Source organism: Chrysoperla carnea, chromosome 2, assembly GCF_905475395.1.
Source record: "Chrysoperla carnea chromosome 2, inChrCarn1.1, whole genome shotgun sequence".
In the NCBI taxonomy this organism is placed as follows: Eukaryota; Metazoa; Arthropoda; class Insecta; order Neuroptera; family Chrysopidae; genus Chrysoperla; species Chrysoperla carnea.
Genome location: NC_058338.1, coordinates 48,649,990 through 48,668,170, shown reverse-complemented (window position 1 = coordinate 48,668,170; position 18,181 = coordinate 48,649,990). Strand labels below are relative to the sequence as shown.

General features: G+C 30.8%; 1 protein-coding gene across 1 annotated transcript in view; it reads left to right on the top strand.

Moving 5' to 3' along the window:
- LOC123292737 (E3 ubiquitin-protein ligase HERC2) overlaps nucleotides 1–18,181 on the top strand; it is a 37,018-nt gene that overhangs the window by 4,533 nt on the left and 14,304 nt on the right. Inside the window, exons 9-28 of the mRNA XM_044873450.1 lie at nucleotides 19–112; nucleotides 171–394; nucleotides 1,098–1,307; nucleotides 1,377–1,686; nucleotides 2,675–3,220; nucleotides 3,917–4,211; nucleotides 5,079–5,398; nucleotides 5,898–6,054; nucleotides 6,335–6,505; nucleotides 6,962–7,144; nucleotides 7,210–7,387; nucleotides 7,877–8,449; nucleotides 9,331–9,801; nucleotides 10,786–11,304; nucleotides 11,993–12,411; nucleotides 12,782–13,783; nucleotides 14,945–15,299; nucleotides 15,371–15,543; nucleotides 16,244–16,646; nucleotides 17,569–17,814. Of these exons, the coding sequence (XP_044729385.1) occupies nucleotides 19–112; nucleotides 171–394; nucleotides 1,098–1,307; nucleotides 1,377–1,686; nucleotides 2,675–3,220; nucleotides 3,917–4,211; nucleotides 5,079–5,398; nucleotides 5,898–6,054; nucleotides 6,335–6,505; nucleotides 6,962–7,144; nucleotides 7,210–7,387; nucleotides 7,877–8,449; nucleotides 9,331–9,801; nucleotides 10,786–11,304; nucleotides 11,993–12,411; nucleotides 12,782–13,783; nucleotides 14,945–15,299; nucleotides 15,371–15,543; nucleotides 16,244–16,646; nucleotides 17,569–17,814 (6,849 nt within the window). The remainder of the gene's footprint in view (nucleotides 1–18; nucleotides 113–170; nucleotides 395–1,097; nucleotides 1,308–1,376; nucleotides 1,687–2,674; nucleotides 3,221–3,916; nucleotides 4,212–5,078; nucleotides 5,399–5,897; nucleotides 6,055–6,334; nucleotides 6,506–6,961; nucleotides 7,145–7,209; nucleotides 7,388–7,876; nucleotides 8,450–9,330; nucleotides 9,802–10,785; nucleotides 11,305–11,992; nucleotides 12,412–12,781; nucleotides 13,784–14,944; nucleotides 15,300–15,370; nucleotides 15,544–16,243; nucleotides 16,647–17,568; nucleotides 17,815–18,181) is intronic.

Below are 18,181 nucleotides of genomic sequence, written 5' to 3'. Positions count from 1 at the left end.
GAAAAACTCATGTTTAAGGTCATGGTGATTATGATGATAAAGATGAGCCATGTCTTATTACTGGCCTTACCAATAAGGATATTGTTGACATCGAATGTGGAGGATCTTACAGGTAAAAATAAAACATTTCCTTTAAAATACTAACTTTTAATTTTAATATCGTATTTTAGTGCCGCAATTTCCGGATCGGGCTCGCTGTACACGTGGGGACGAGGTAGTGGTGGTCAATTAGGTCATGGAAATTCTGATCATTGTATGATACCAACAGTTGTTACAGCATTAGTCGATGAGCGTATTGTACAGTGTGCTTTAGGCGCTGATGATCCTCATACGTTAGCATTGACTGATAAGGGAAAAGTTTACTGTTGGGGTTTAAGTGAATATAGCACATTAGGTAAGCAAATTTAATCCCCTAAATCTTTATACCCACTAAAATTAGAAATTTTTCTTATGTGTAATTTCGGAAAAATTAGAACTAAACTGAACTTTGATGGATGTTTTTATTTAAATGTCCTGATCTTAAGCCAATTCTGGTAAGTTTTAGATTTGATTTATAGTTTTTTTAGGGGAAAAAGAATTTGTTTTTAAAAAAAAACAATGAGCTTCAGAACTCCAAGTAAAGTTTTTAAAAAATCATGGAAAATCAATTTTTGAAGAAATTGTCATGTGATAAATTTTGACTTGAAGAATTTTCAAAAACAAAATTTCTAACTTTTGTTCGTAAAATAATATCTATAAAAAAGAATTCTTTTTTCAGTATTCACCCAAACTTGTATCGTTTTAATTACTTTGGTACAACGCTGTAAATCTTCCCCCAATTTCATACTTCTATCTTCAACTACTTTTCAACAGTGAAATTTTCTTATATACTTATCGAGAAATCCGATTTTCCTCGGAAAATTAATAATTTTCAATGTTTATATTTTACAAAAATTCGTTTTTACTTACTAATAAATAAAAACCCATGGTTCAAATCCAGAAACATTTCTACCACAGTTCAGTTCGGCTGTAATTTTTTTGAATTAAAATTCTAGTTTTTGTAGATAATTTAGTTAATTTTACTCTATTATATATACTACGGTAATTTTAACTTTCAGGGCGTGGGAACACAGAAACAAGTAAAACACCACGATTAATTGAAAGTTTAGGTAACGAATTCATAGTAAAAGTTTATTCTGGTGGATATTTTAGTATTGCATTAACTGATACCGGAAAAGTGTACACCTGGGGTAAAGGTAACAAATACCGTTTGGGTTTGGGTACAGAAGAGCATGTACGCGTTCCAAAAGTGATTGATGCTTTAAAAGGTAATATTTTCGGAGTATTTTCAAGTCTAGGATTATTTTGCTAATATTTTTTCTTTTCTTTTTTAAAAGAAAAAGAAGTGATATCGGTAAGTGTTGGATCTGCTCATGTGATCGTGTTAACTAAAGATGGTGAATTGTATGGTTGGGGTGAAAATGAAAACAATCAGCTATTAAAAGGAAATCTGGAATCAATACAAACACCTACCCAATTAGATATATTAAATTTGAATAAGGAAACTGGAGAAAATATCAGTCAAAAAATTTCGATAACTGGTTTTGCATGTGGTGCCAAACAGAGTTTTATATGGAGTGAAAATGTCAAACAATGTATTCCATCTCGATTTCCATTTGTTATTGATTTAACTGAAAATACGTTTAGGTTCGTATGTGACCAGTACAATGCTTTTTTATTTCCGATGCAAAATGTTTTATTGTTTGGGTTGGGCTAGGTCTAAGGATTTGATCAGCAATTCCGACTCAACACAGCAAGACAGTTTCATTGCGTTATCCTGTGTTCAAAATCCATTAACCTCTCATTAAACGTTCGCCATCATTCATGTTTAGTTTTTACTAAAGTCTATTATTTTTTTTATGTCTACTGCCTCTCCTGGTTTTTTGCAGGAAATTTTACCTAATTTAAAGTGTCGGGGTTCCCCAGTGTAATGTGTCAGATTATAAAAGTCTTGTCTTTCCTGTTGCTTTGTTTACAGTAATTATTGATAGGATTCACCAATTTTTGATATGTACCTCAGCACAGTTTTATTTTGTTATTCACTAGCTGACTTTTATAATTACGCCTGCGTCCAGCGAAGCGGGCGGGTAACTGCTAACGCGTGATATTACATAGCCTATAGCCTTCCTCGATAATTGGACTATCCAAAACTAACAGAATTTTTCAATTCGAATTAGTAGTTCCTGAGATTAACCAAATTCAACCAAACAAACAAACTTTTCAGCTTTATATATTAGTAAGGATAAGGATTTGGTTATGTTAAGCTTATTTTTCAGCTAAATCTCTTTCATGAGCTAAAAGAATCGAGGACTTTTAACATAAGCATACCTAATATTTACAAATGTGTTATACTTAACATTGTAATGAGACTGAGAGGTTAATTTAATTAAGAACCAATAAAATTATTATTTATGTAAATGAAATACTCGAAATTTTGCAAAGATTTTCACTTATGATCCTTAAGGTTATAATCCATAGTGAATATCTTTTTGTTGATTTTCCTTTTAATTTCATACAATATACTATTCCTTTTCACAAAAAAACATTTCTTATCGAGATAAGAAATGTTTTTTTGTGAAAAGGAATTAACTAGAGATTCTAATTTCTAACAGAATATCTTATTTTTAATTCATAGGTTAATAGATCAATTATTAAGTGCTGTGAGTCCATCGATACCATCAATATGTCCACCGCCCCAGGATAAAGAATGTATCACCGTTTCAGTTTTGAATTTATTACGCTTACAACTACATTCAATGATCATCAATAATATTGATCCAAAAACAATTGGTTTGGGCACTGGATCACGATTATTATCAAATTTGAAATCACAAATTGTCAATTTAGCAAGCGGTAATGGCATTTTAAAAACAATTCAATCAGCTGCTCAAGCTACATTAGATGTGGGATGGAGTGTTCTATTGCCAACACCTCATGAACGAGCTAAAGCCTTAAGTTCACTTTTACCAAGTATTGGTTTGGAAGTGACAAATGGTGTTAGCCAAGGACAACGTTTTATGATGGATTTGTTGGTTAGTAGTTTAATGGCTGATGGTGGATTAGAATCGGCTTTAGCTTCGGCAATTCAATCAGAAATTACTGATCCACATGATCAGAGTAGTAATTCTCGAACTTCAGATTCATCGATACCATTATTGCATTTAATTAAACAGTTGTTAAGGTAAGCATGATACTGTTAGATTTCTTTACAAATATTCTCAAAAGAAAAACTCGTTTGAAGGGTAATTTTGTTTGAAATATGATAATTTTTTTTAAATATTTAACTTTATTTGAAAATTTGATTTTATTCAATTATTGTTAAAATATCAGTCAGGCAAATGCATGCCTCAACACTGGCTCAAATAAGCGTAAGCCAAAATATCAGTTTTTGACTGTTACAAAAAATGTTATTTGTCTATGGTTTATTGGCGTAGATTATCAACATCACATATCCTCACAGACAATGATTGAACCTAAATTACACGATTTTTTAGATCATTTTACCGGTTAAATATGTTAGCTTGAATATTTCCTCAATAAATTGATAATTGTAGAGCTTAATGTATGGCATGTTGGCATAATCCAGGCTCACTACGTAAATGTTATTCAATAGAGAATAAAAATCGCTTTTCACTGATTGATATAATGGCGTTTTACTAGTGTCTTGTTTATCTTCAAATTGTCCTTTATGCAAGCTAGGCACGATGTTAATTTTTAAATACTAAAGTAAATTTAGTAAATTAAAAACGGAAATACAAATTAGATGTCTGCTGTCAAATTGGTTACCGTTGTTAAAAATGTTACAAATATGAAAATAAATCTATGAAAAAATCATCCTTTACATATGGTAAAATTTGATTTGCTCAATTTGTTTTAGAAATGGAAGTTATGGTACCCAATTACGATTACAAAATTCATCATTATCCAAAAATAATTTACCCAAACAAGAAATATCACCAAGTTTAAATTTATTGTTACGGTTTCAACGTTTGTTAATATCAAAAATGTATACGAAAAATCAAGATAATGTTATAGGCGCTGAATCATTGTTGAAAAAATATTTACAGCAAATCTGTAATCATATTGTTGATACTTTAACAATAGCCAATGATAATATTGCAACAAATATTAAAAATTATTCACTTGTAATGCAATATTTGAAAGGTGACATTGTAGGTAAGTTGCAAATTTATGCCGTTCTATTTCAAAAATATACCATATTATTCATTATTGAAAATTTCCATTTGGAAAGAGTGAAGAAATTTGAGTAGGAAAATTTTATAATTTGTAATTATTATTATTATTATTATTTTTTTTTTTTTTGTCGTTTTTATAACAAATTTTTACTAGATTTCAAAGTAATTCTTCACTAGACAGTTATTCATTTTCATGAAACACAATTATATACCTTACAATTAAATTCAATTTAAACTTTTGTTAATTGAAAAAGGGTTTCTTTCTATGACGCCTTAAGGAATAAGTTGCGTCCACTTTATATTTCCATCTGGCTGAATTTTGAGCTTGCGATGATATTTTTGAAATATAATAAAAAATTTTACCTGAAAACATTCGAAATCTCGTAATACAAATTGAATGTGAAAATAATCATAAAAACAAATGAAAATATACTATTGACTGTGTTAATAGTTGAAATACCCTGTAGAAACATTGTTGAATATCAATGCTTGCATTTTTTTCTTTATAAATTGGATAAGTTTAAATTTAATGTTATGGGATGAACTTGTTATCAAATTATACTCAATACACTCACTATTTAAAGCTACTAACAATTTCAATTTCCTGCCTCTGTAGTTTTGGAGAAAATTAAAGGATTGACCCTAATTTGCGCCCTCACGCACAAACAGCGATTATAGAGTGGACCCCCTATTCTCATTTTCGATGACGTAAACTCCTTCTATTTAATTCTAATCGATATAGACCATTCGAGTATTTTAGTAAACATGCAAATTACATAGAATGATAATTTGTAAAGTATAATTTTTATTATCATTTTTTTTCTTTATTTTTTAGATATTTTACTCCCTGAATTAATTATATGTTTAATTTTATTGCAAAATGAATTACCAATGTTTTTATCCAATGTAAATTGGGTAACATTATTTTGTCCATTACTTGAAGCATTGGATAAATTAAATGGTCGTATGCCTGGTATTGCATCATACGATTCAGATAATTTAGGTTGGCCTGGTATATTAAAACCACCAATACGTGTTGTTTGTCCATCAAAAATTAATGATGATTTACCATTAATACGTCGTGCTGATCTTGAAAATCATAACTTAGATGGTGGTTTATGGATTGTTATTAATGATAAAGTTTATGATGTTCAAGATTTTAGGTAGGCTATAATTGCAGTACAGAGCTAAGACTGAAAGAGTTAAGGCACTATCAAACTGAAAGCGATCAATCTCACAAAATGCATATAAATTCCATTCCAATTTTTTCTTTCTTGAGCATAACTTGTTCATCATCAAATAAATTACGGATTTGGGAGACTTTCAGATTAAACTTAAATATCAAAACAGACTATTAACTGGAAGACTGTTGTGTCTGGCCTCTTTGTGACGAAAAAGAATAAATTGATGATATTTTTAGTTAGATTTCTACAAACCCAACTTCTCGTTCTAATCAAGATTTGCCTCGACCGAATTTTTTAATTGCATTATACTAGCAGATTTTTATGAATTTTTTGCAAAGATCGCAATAATAAAACAAAAATTAGTAGGTTTCCTCTTTTTGACAACACGCGGATCGCTTTTTGCTTAACAGAGCTTTTTACTCGTAAATTTCATGTATGCCTTTAAAAAAAAAATTTATATGAAATTCAATTTTTTTAGATGTGAAAATGCTTGTCCTATGGAAATTTTACAACGATATGCTGGAAAAGATGCGACACAAGCCTTCAATTGTGTTCCTCATAGCGTTTACGCAATGGAATTACTACATACATTTTTGGTTGGAAATTATTGTCAACCAGATTCAGACTCGCATACGGTACTAAATTAAATAATATTTATAAAGATAGGAGGCATTGTGAAAAAAAGATCTAATTTTGAAAAACAAATACAGCAAATTAGTATTTCAATGACGAATTTTTATTGATTTATAAAAAAGTGGCTTATATATTTGAGAAATATCGTTTCTATCAGATAATATTTCTTGAATTTGCGATACTAATAAAATTTTAAATATTACTCAATTTTGTGTAAACAATTGCTCAACTATATTTCATTTTAAAATCAAACCTGGTATTAATTTTATACGATTTTTATAGATAACCAATGATACCTTGAATTATTGTACAACTTTATTGGATACTGAACGTAGCCTCGCACACCTTCTAGGTCTTCATGCATTCCGTCTACGTCAAAGTTTAAGTCTACAACAACCAGAAATCGAATGTCAAAAATGGTTAAATGCTGAATTTTTACAAGGTGGTTTACAGGTAATATATTACATATTTTTATTATGGAATCAATATATTTTACTATCTCAACGCGTTATACCACTTAACTAACATGTGAGGGTGCTAACATTATATATTTTCATTTGAACAAATCGAAAGAAACGAAAAAAATTACACAGAAGCGGGGACTCGAACCTAGATCATCTAGATATCCGGTCTAGGACGTAAGCAACTCCGTCACTACTGTTCTATATCAGTGCCTCAAATTATATGAATCTCTTCGTGTCCTTATTATATTTATATGTTTGTGTATACAGCACACACAAACATTCCACAATGCTATATTAGTGATACAATTTACATATTTTTATTATGAAACAAAATTTTTATTAATATTTTATTATAGGTAATATATTATTAATATCTCGCGGAAGGGTTGTTCAACAAAGGTTTTGCATTGTATTCACTGCACTTGTTTTCCTGCTTATTTCATAGGTTGTTCAACCTCCAAACCCATATGAAGAAGAGAAAGGTGAAGGGCGTAGTACAAATTCAACTGCTGAAAATACACCAACCGAACCAAATTTAAATTTTCCCGTCAAACTTACCAAAGTACAACAATTACCAAATGATCGTGTTACCAATTTTATTCTTGCTTTAGCTGAAAGTCGTCTTGCTGTAAGTAAATTTTGCAATTTGAATTTTTTTGTAATGATTTCAAGATTTTATTTTTCTTTATTTAGGATCCATCCGTAGCAATATTTGTGGCTATGATGGAACATTTTTGCAAATCTAACAATTTTTTAGCACATGTAGAATTTTCCTTTGATCATCCTGTCGAAGAAATTGGCCGTGTTCTTCTTGCCGTGTTAATCAAACATCAAGGGCTTGGCACTCACGTTTTATCTGTGGTTGATAAATGTATGTATATTGATTTTATTTTTTTAAACAAATAAGTGTCAAATTATACATTCAAGAAAGGCTCTAGTGCGTTTATTTCAGTTTTGAAATAACAATAAGCCTTTCTCCATTTTAATGCATGCAATTTCTTTTCAATTTAATACATGTTTTACACTTTTGGGAAGAAATACAGCTCTGGTTTAAGTGTGTTTCTCATAGTTTTATAAGCTTACCTAATATATATTTCTAGCGATTTGAATAATTTCCGGAATTAAGTTCCTAATGATTATATATACATAGTATAAATAATGGTACCCTCTGTGTCTGTCTGTTTATCCGCTAACTATTTTGAAAGGCTTTTAGCATCATGTTGATAATTTTTCCGGGAGATTTATATGTATAGTACAACCTAATTAAAATTTCGATTTAATCCGTGTGAAGCAGAACAAAGTCGCTAGTTATCACATATATCCATAAACCTAAATAATTATAATTGAATATTATTTTCAGATAATGCAGATCCGAATATAAAGTTTACAAAAATCATCGCTGACTTAGTAAAAATTGTTCACACAACCAAATGGAATTTAATACGAACACGTCAATTACAAAATCGTAGCTATAAAGAAGTATGTTTTCCCGTTTTAGAAAAATGCCGTTTCCTCTTATATGAAATACGCCCCGCTGTATCAGTATGTACCCGGGCATATTTACGCCATAACGTTTTATACAAAGAATCTCGGTTTAAACAATATGTGCGTAAAGTGATCCGTGACATACGTAATGGTAAACAATTATTCGATTGTCCAAAACCCGAGGATATTTTAAATGCGACCATCCAATCACAAAGTATAGAACGCTTAAAATCGAATGAAGATTTGTTAACTCTTGCTACGGCAAAACAACTCGAAACACCTCGTCCAAATAGTGCAGATAGTAAAAATGAAACAGATGACGTCAATAATGAAATTAAAAATGGAACATCAACTACAACGGTTTTAATTGATCAACAACCTGGAGGAGATGGTGATAAATTAGATGAAAATGAAGTACCTCAGAAAATTATATCAGAAAATTCAAAAGGTAATTTAGCATTCAAAAAATTAAGTACAGGTTGAAAATTAGGATACATTTGTTAGTATTAATTTTAAAAAGGTCCTGTAAAATTTCAGATAACTAAAAAACGATTAACTTTTCGACAATTAATTGTGACTGAGATAATTATACACAAAAAAAAAGTTTAAAATTACTTTTCTCCACAGAATCAATCATTTAAGAATTAAGGTGTTCTGAAGAATCGCGAGGCATCTAGTCTAATATATTAGTTAATTTAGTCTGAACTCGGCGGTATTAGACGAAAAGTTATTAAAAGAAGTTTGCAGGATATACACTATTAAGTGCGACAAAAATTTTATTCATTTAACGACCTGTGACACAAAAGTTACGAAACTAAAATTGACTGACCATATAAACTAGTTAAGAAGGGGCAAAAACCAAGCACCTGTCTACATTAGAGCAATCGCCCTGGATATGACTAGTTTAGATCTGAATTAAATCCAAATTAAAATTAAAATCCGGTCCATGCTAATCCAAACATTTTCAAAATATTAAAAGGTATGTGGCAAACGATTGCTAAGTTTTCAGTTTTATACTTTAATATTTTGAAAAATTCAACTTGTCCTTTCTCTCATATCTCCTCGAATTCTACCAAAATTCAAAAATTGTCAACAAAGAATTTTCTTTTAAATATCAATAAAAATTGCCTCAACTGTAATTTATTCTCGAAAGGGCTGCCGTTGTCAAGATATTGAAAACATTATTTTACGAGCTTTGACCCTACGTAACTAACCGCATATTACATGCAACAGCGGGAAAAGTTTACGTAATGTTTTAAAATGCTTTTTATTAAAAAAAAAAAATTCCCTACTGAATTTAACTTTTAAAACTATTTTTTCTTTGATAAGATGGCAGTACGACGATAAGTTTTAAACAAATGGTGTACGAAAATGAAATTTTACTTGCGGATGTGATGAACAAAGTTCGTGATCAAGAATGGAAACGATTGCAGATGGATTGTCCTAACGTTATTAATCAACTAATTGAATTTGTGACGCATGATTCTGTAAACGATGTTGATGCGCTACGTCGTGCTATGTACTGTCAAGTACAACGCTTTAAAATACGTAAACAAGGTTTGGATATGATCCATAATCTATTACAAAAGGATTATGTAATATTCTCAGCAAAATATGCCATTATGAATGGTTATTTGGGATTGACAAACATGAAGTTAATTGATGATCCGATTGCACATTGTTTGGATAATATACAAATGATTACACCCCAGCAGAAAATAGAATTGTTATTAGCACAAGCACAAATTACCGAGTGGTGTGTACATTTTTTGAAAATGAATTTTTTTAAAGAGTTTAGAGGTGAGTTATTTTTAAAAACCATTTTAGACCAAACGACCGCCCCGATACATTTTCCATGACATAATGCGATTGTCATAATTTTCGTTGATAATCAAAATTACCGCATTTCAAAGAGTAACTATTAGGTGTGCCTTGAAGTCTGAAGGCGTAATGGACCGTTACTTATTTAAAGACGATGTGAAAAATGCTGTTACAGTCGATGATGTGCGCTATCGAAACATGATAACAAACTTTTTGTTGGACTAATTGGAAGATGTAGACAACGGGAAGCTCTGGTTTCTACAATACTGCCACGTATCAAAAATAATCGCGATATTTTACTCCAAATTTCCAGAACTACAAATACAATGCAAAATAACTGACCTCAAACATGCACTTGGCAAAAATATTATCAAAAATTATGACAATCGTATTTGGCCGATAAAGATTAACGATATTTTTGTATAAATTATGTTTCTTAATATTTTAATCTGGAAGCCAAAATCTAATCACCTCACTGATTCAATCCACTCAAATTTACACAAAAATATTTCGATCGATGTGCCCTAATTTTGATAGTTCTGGTGTGACTGATATTAGTTGAATTTAATACCTTGATAATAGTATTTTGTCAAATATGACGTTATAGCAATAAATGACAAATCTTTATCATACAAAATGACTTATATATAGTAGAAAATAATATTGAATTGACAATTAATTTCCTGCAAATTAAATGATGAATCCTGTGTTTACTTATTGTTAGCTCTTAATTTTCTGAGAATATCTGGCTCTCTCCGAATTAAACATGTATTTAAAGATCAGTGTCATGCCAAATTCAGCGAATGTTTATTTATTTCTTACACAAATGATAATACACAAGATTTATAATGCCTCTCTCCTCAAATTCTAGGTCAGTAAAACAAGAAAAAATAGCATTCGTAGTGTCTAAGCCTGCTTGAATATTACTTTAATGTCTTATTAATCCAATATATTTAATTCTAGGAACACATACTTTTCTTCAAGAAATACCACGTTCACGATTTTTATTAACCACATTGGGTTTACTTGCATCGAATAAATATACAACAAGCGAGCTTTGTGCAGCAGTACGTAATGGTCTTTTAAGTTCAATATTAACAATTATCAAACACACCGGTTGTATACAAAATGATCGTCAAATTGTTGAACCGGATGACGAATGTTGTATACTATATGAGAATGTTATTGAGTTGCCAAAACCAAGACCACGTTTAAGTGGACCAGAGCTAGCAAGTTTAATGAAAATTGGCACACGAGTTGTACGTGGTGTTGATTGGAAATGGGGTGATCAAGATGGTCCACCACCTAGTGAAGGTAAAATAATTGGAGAACTTGGAGATGATGGTTGGGTACGCGTTGAATGGATGAATGGTAGTACAAATAGTTATCGTATGGGCAAAGAGGGGAAATATGATTTAGCGTTAGCTACACCACCGTCCCCTACGTCGTCTGATTCTGATGCTGATGACACTACTGATAAAGGTAAGATAATCTTTTGGATAAAAATAATATTAAGTAAATTACAACAATGATTTCGGAATTTTTCACCAAGCGGACTTTTAAATGTAACCTTTTACCCCCTCAAATTTCATTTTTCTACATTAATACTGTCGGCCTATCAAATGACCTTTAGCCAGCTGAAAATTTGATTACAAGTAGTTTTAGTCCAAAAGATATGTAGATCATTACTCAAGAATTTAGAAAGTGTGCAAACTCCATAAAACCTCCACTCGATTTAAATTTTTTTTAATATCTTAAATTAATACTTTGCGTTGGAAAAACTTCTACTGGGTTTAATGACCCATTGAATACAAATTTGACGTCGAGAAAACGAAAAATCAAGATGGTGCCTCGGGAAATTCTAAGGCTTTTTAATCTACGTGATTATAAATAAATTTCGATTTTTGCCCCAATTTCCTAGATCAATTTTAAGTATTATATAAATACGTATTTTGACTACCAAGTAGTCATCATCAGTATGAATTAGTTAATCGTAATTACTCTTATTGTGTATGTTACTAGTTGCAAAATTTCTAAAAAAAATCAGAAACAATTAGCTAAGACCAAAAATAAATTTTTTTCTTAGAAAGAAAAGTTGCAAAATGAGGATAGAAGTTGGTGTAGTAGAATAATCTTGCAGTTTTTTTTAATAATTTAATTTTTCTTCTAGGTGATATCCAATCTGTAGTGGTACATCCTAACACATTACTCAAACATTCCTGTATAAATTTATTACGCAACATTTGTATATGCGTCGGACAAATTTCATCACCAATATTAAATAAGTCCATGGCAATTAATACAATTACAAATTTATTACGTGATATAATTAAACACGGCAATAATTGTTCCACGACAGTAGCCGCCATTAATAGTGGTGACACTAAACAACAGCCACAACCAAAACCTATTTTAGACTATATAACAGCCAAATACCATCAAGAATGGTGTACTATACCATTAATACGAAGTATTTCAATATCAGAACATATTTGTAAGATTTTAAGTACAGAACCATGGATTGAATTGTTATTGGATATTATTTCACAAAATCCAACTGCTGAAACGGATATATCCATATATAAACAGGTAAAATTTTAATCATAACAAAGTGTTTCATAAGAAAAGTAGTGCACATTTAAAAATTCAATTTTATATTTCTTAATATAAATTAGTTTTGGGATGTTTTTTAGTAAAATTGCAAAATCTTCGGAATTATATCGAAGTATGTTACTGAGATGGTTGTAAGATATTTAATTTTGGACATCTAATTTTCCATCTTACCCTAAGGTTGGTCCACATCTGCTTCATGTAATTTCAACACGAGCTACATGTACCTGGACACCTGGTGGAATTCACATATTTGATATTTTTATAAAATGCATAACTTTTTTTATGGAAAAGTGTAGTTTATGACATCAAAAAAATAATATTCATAAACTACTAATTTTTTTTACAGATTCAAGGCTTACGTCTTTTACGGACCGTTTTACCATCATGGGATATGGATTCACCACAAATAGTTTCTTTATTAGATCGTCTATTTTTATTATTAGGAAAAATATCCGTTACATGTAATTATGATCGACGTGATGGAAGTGGAGACCAACGTAAAGTCGTAATGTTAACTCAATCGTATAGTAGTACTTTAGGTCAAGAAATTATTTCGTTAATACGTCATTTACATGGATATGTTGGCTGGAATCAAGCAATTAATTCATTTCTTTTACAAAAATTACATTTCGCTGCAGATTTATTCAATAATGGTGCCATAAATATGGTTTTAAATGAGTTAACTGATGATACGCAGCCATTGTATTTAATTATCGCATCGTTAAACGTAATCGGCGGAATTGATAATAACCGAGCTCGTATTGGTGCTATAGTTGACGTGGAACACGGTACAACATTTGGTACAATTGCGAAGATCACATCTAAAGGAAAAATTATTATACAAGTTCATGAAACGGGCGAAGAGAAAAAATTAACTTTGCCTTATGTGAAACCAATACCGAATGCACGATTTAATTTAGATCGAATGCCAATGTCCGAAAATTTAATAAATATTTGGAGTATATTATTGCTAGGTAACCAAAAGTATTCGAATGGTTATGACCGTAAACCAACAAATATTCCAGGTCATATAAATTTATCGTATTTACGACAACAACAGCATGTGCTATGCACTTTAAATGCTACCAGAGAATTGGCTAATAGTCAATCAAAATTACGCAGAGTTTTAAAACATCAAGAACATAATAATGTAGAAGGAACTTCTGAGTTAATGAGCCAAGATGACGATTCAAATGGTGGTAGTCCGCAACCAGTGTTGCTGTTCCAAAAACTTTTAGCGAAAGCAACACAACCAAGTCCATTGAAACCAATATTTATGTTACAAGAAATTATCGAAGCTGCACTCAATGTTAGCCAATTTTTAGCTGTTGAGTGTAATAAAACTTTTGTAAGTATTTTATTATTTATTTAAGATTTTCTAAAAGCCATAAACGATTTGTGGAATGTATTTTGTATATATGTTCTCAAAAAATAAAATTAAAAAACTGTAAAATAAAGTCATCTATTATGAAAATATACTGCGTGTGTGGCTTAAAGGTACTAAGAATAGATAATTATATTTACAAAGTAGTTTTCTCAGGCATCTTGAATCTCAATATTGCCAACTTTGATATCGAAATAATTGAATACTTAAATTAGATATTTTATACTTAAAATTATTTTTTAGAAAATCTGCTAGATGATTTTTTTTTTAATTTTATTATTGTTTAATATTTTTGGGTTTAATTTCTACCGAATCTATTCGGTCAAGAAAAATGTACCTTTACAAGTTATTTTTTTACGAAAACGTTAAATTCAACTATCACATTTGCCCCTTTGAATCAAACAACTTTTACCTTAGTCATGTTCCTCTAAAGCCCTTAATTTTATTGATCAGAAAAGAAACACATCCAATATTTTTGACACTATAAATCAGTGTTTTTCAAAATGGGTGATATCACCCCCTACTGAACGACAGAGGTCTACAAGAGGGCGTAAGGCGAATTTGTAATTTAATATTAATATAAGAAATAAGTTTGAGAACCGCTGCTGTAAATAGCCTGATGCATTAAAAATTTTATAGCTAATAATTATTGATAACTGAGAGTTGCAACCTCGCCAGGTGGCGATAATAATTCGTACTAATTAAAATAGAAAGCTGACCGATTTTGAGTAGTTTTAATTTAGACTACCAGGTTACTTACCATTTATCAATATTCATTGACTCATAACATCAATTTTGTAATTCTAAGTGATCTGGATGCCGTGATATTGATAATATACTTACATATTTCAAAATGGCCGCTATAAAATCAAAGGAAGCCGATGGATGAGCCGACGGTTCATAATTTTCTATTCAGTATGTTCACATTTTTATGATAAGCTGCCCTACCATTTCTTATTTCTTTTAACCAATTTCTCAGTTAATTTTTTATTATTTATGTGAAAATACTTCCCTCCTATAATTTTACTCTCTTATAAGACAATTGATTCATTTTAGTGTAATTTTCCATAGATACTTCTTCGGAAATTATGGCATCCATTTACTCAATATGAAATATTTTTATAGACTTCATCAACCACATCGAATCAAAATAAAAATCAACCTCAATCCAATATCGATAAATCTTTACAAAATCTAGCGAAACAAGAAGCTGATTTATGTGGAAGTGAAGTAGCAACGCCAGTTAGTGAAAATTCTATGGCATCGGCGGCTATAGTAATAAGCGAACGCAGTGAAGGTGTCATATCAGCAAGCAAACTCAAAAAACAAAAAAATGAACTACAACAACCCTCATCTAGTGGTTTAGCTGCAGCAGTTACCGCCAATAATCTTGGTGCATTACCAAATAGCCCATTAGTTACGCAAATTATGGAAATGGGTTTTGCTAAAAAGAGTGTCGAATGTGCAATCCGTGCATTGGGTAAATACATTTGTTGATGTCCAATACCTTGTGTGTTTTTCTTTAAAGTAACAATCTGCTCAAACTTACAGGTGTAGGAATTGTTTCGGATAATATTAGTCCAGAATCAGTGGTCGCATGGTTGTTGGAACATCCTGAACATGCATTATCTGACTCAGACACGATTAGTTCATTTGATGCAATATCAGACAGTGATTCAATTTCAGAAACCGATGAAATAATGTATTCCGGCTCTGTAACCGATGTAAGTGTCATAAATTATATTATAAATCTAGTAATCCAATGAAAGAGTGCATTTAAGTTTGTCTTAAATCTGAGTCTGAATTCTTTTATACCATATGGAGTGGCCGGCATATTGATTTTTAAGAGTGAAAATAATTATTTTAAATAATGGTTTTAGGTTAAAAAAAATATCTATATATATATAAAATAAGAAACTGACTGACTGATTCACTGACTGATCGATCATCGCACAGATGAAATCGCTGGGTATAGAAGCATGAACTTTTGCACAAACGTTCCTCAAATGACATTAATATTTTGAAGTTATATATGTAAAAAGTGATATTTGAGTTCATGGTTCAAAACAAAAGTTTACTTTATTAATTTTTTAAAGAAAATTCATTCTTTAAAGGGGTAAAATAGGGAATGAAATTTTGTATGAAACTCCGTCATTTTTTAAGTACTTGTATGTATTTAAAATTGAAGTTACCTAGTGAAGCGGGTGGTTAATTGCTAGTTAATAAGTTGTTGGAAATATATTCTCAGTAATTTTTGGTATAATCATTTTGACTTAAAACCCATATTTACCGGGGCAATTGAATCTATCAAATTCTACACCTACCTCTCATTAAATGTTCGCCAGATTTATAGCAAATTGCTTCCTTTTTTGGCGGTATTACAGCATTAAAGAAAATATAATTGAAACACTATTTTTTATATAGGGAGCACCACCTAATATTGGAGGTAGTACAATGGGTATATATTTACAACGTAGCGATTTCCTAACAAATGATGAATATGCGTCGTATGTACGTGATAATATCGCAGCTGGTATGCTTGTACGATGTTGTCGGTCGTATGAAGGTGTTTCCCAAGGTGACATTGGTAAAGTGATCAAAGTTGATCGTGAAGGTTTACATGATTTGAATGTACAAGTGGATTGGCAACATAAAGGTAGCACTTACTGGGTTCGATTTATTCATGTTGAATTACTTGGTTTCCCACCAACATTACCTGGTCCTCCAGCTATCAAAGTTGGTGATAAAGTCAAAGTGAAAGCTAGTGTTACAATGCCTAAATACAAATGGGGATATGTTAATCATGATAGTGTCGGAATTGTAACAGGTAAGGATAATAAATTACGTTAAATATAGCACATACATTTACTTGCTTACATTGGGTAAACAAGTTTTTGTGCGAAATATTCACCAGAGGAGTGAAGTCATCCTAAATCTGTTATATTCATTTCAAAGATCGGTCTAATGATAATCAGCCTCATATGATCCGCAAAAATTTATATTTCTAATTTTATTGATATATGGTGTCCCAAAATTAACGCATCAGGTTTTTAATTAAAAGTTCATTTAGGTATACATTTCATCAGTGCATGGGCAGCAACTTCAGTTCAATGCTCAAATTTTGCATAAATGTGGCTGAATAAGTCTTAACAAAAATCCCAAAGTATAAAATAGTCTCCTTCTTTTCATCATTTTGAAAATTTCGCTCAATAGTGTAAACACTTTGGTTTTCCGTGTTAGATCCATATTTTAAAAAACTCTAAATTGTTAACTTGTCACTCTGTGTTTGCGATAATTAAGACAATATAGAAAACGCAAGTTTTGCTATTTAATATACTAAGGAGGGTACAACCTTAATATGTTGTAACAACTTTTGTCAAACTTCAAAAATTCTCTATTTTAGATTGATGTTTCTATTTGTATACGTGCTTGGACATTTTTTCTGCACCATATCTCAATCCTAAAGACTCTCAAAAGCGACGCGTAGCAGTTTAAGATATCGATGTGTGTGTGTGTAGGAGGGGGGAGGGTCATTCCGTAAAAGTTATTTACTGGTTTTTTAATTGATTGATGAGAGCTTTAGTTTGTGGAAATCCATATTAAAACTTGTAAATAAATATTAATTAGTTTCTAATTATTTACAAGTTTTTACTGGTTTTTTATTTCTGTGGGTCATATCCACTTTTCGCTTATACGAGCATTTGGGTCCCTTTTCTATTATTGACAACAATCTGTCTTACTTTCCATAGGTATTTGTGGCAATGGACGAGATGTAACTGTTGATTTTCCAAAACAAACAAAATGGACTGGATTATTATCGGAAATGGAATTAGTACCTAGCAGTCATGATGGTTTTTCATGTTCAAGTTGTAATGCTACACCAATTACTGGACCAAGATTTACTTGTAAAATTTGTAAAAGCTATAATTTATGTGAAAATTGTTTCTACACCAAAAAAGTACATAAGCATTCGTTTTATCGAATTGTCGAACCAGGTAAATTTTACGTTTTTTAAAAAACAAAAGCGTTTTGAATCTTTACTTTGAACTAAATGCAAAAAACATACTTCACTGCCAGAAAGAGCAAAAAATTACTAAATAAAATATTCGTCTCCCCAAAATAGGCTTAATTTGACGCAACATACTTACCTTACTTCTTCGCTTCGACACCCGTTTTGCTTTCTGATATAGCCTGCAGCTTTATCAACGGATTTTGATTTAAATGCTAAATCGTTTCTAAACTAGTATTAAAGAATGGCAATTTCAGTTCAGATAGTACTTGTTGCTTTTGACTTTAGTACATTTAGTCACATTAATAATCATCGTAATGAAAATCCACGAATTATTATTCCAAAATGTTAAC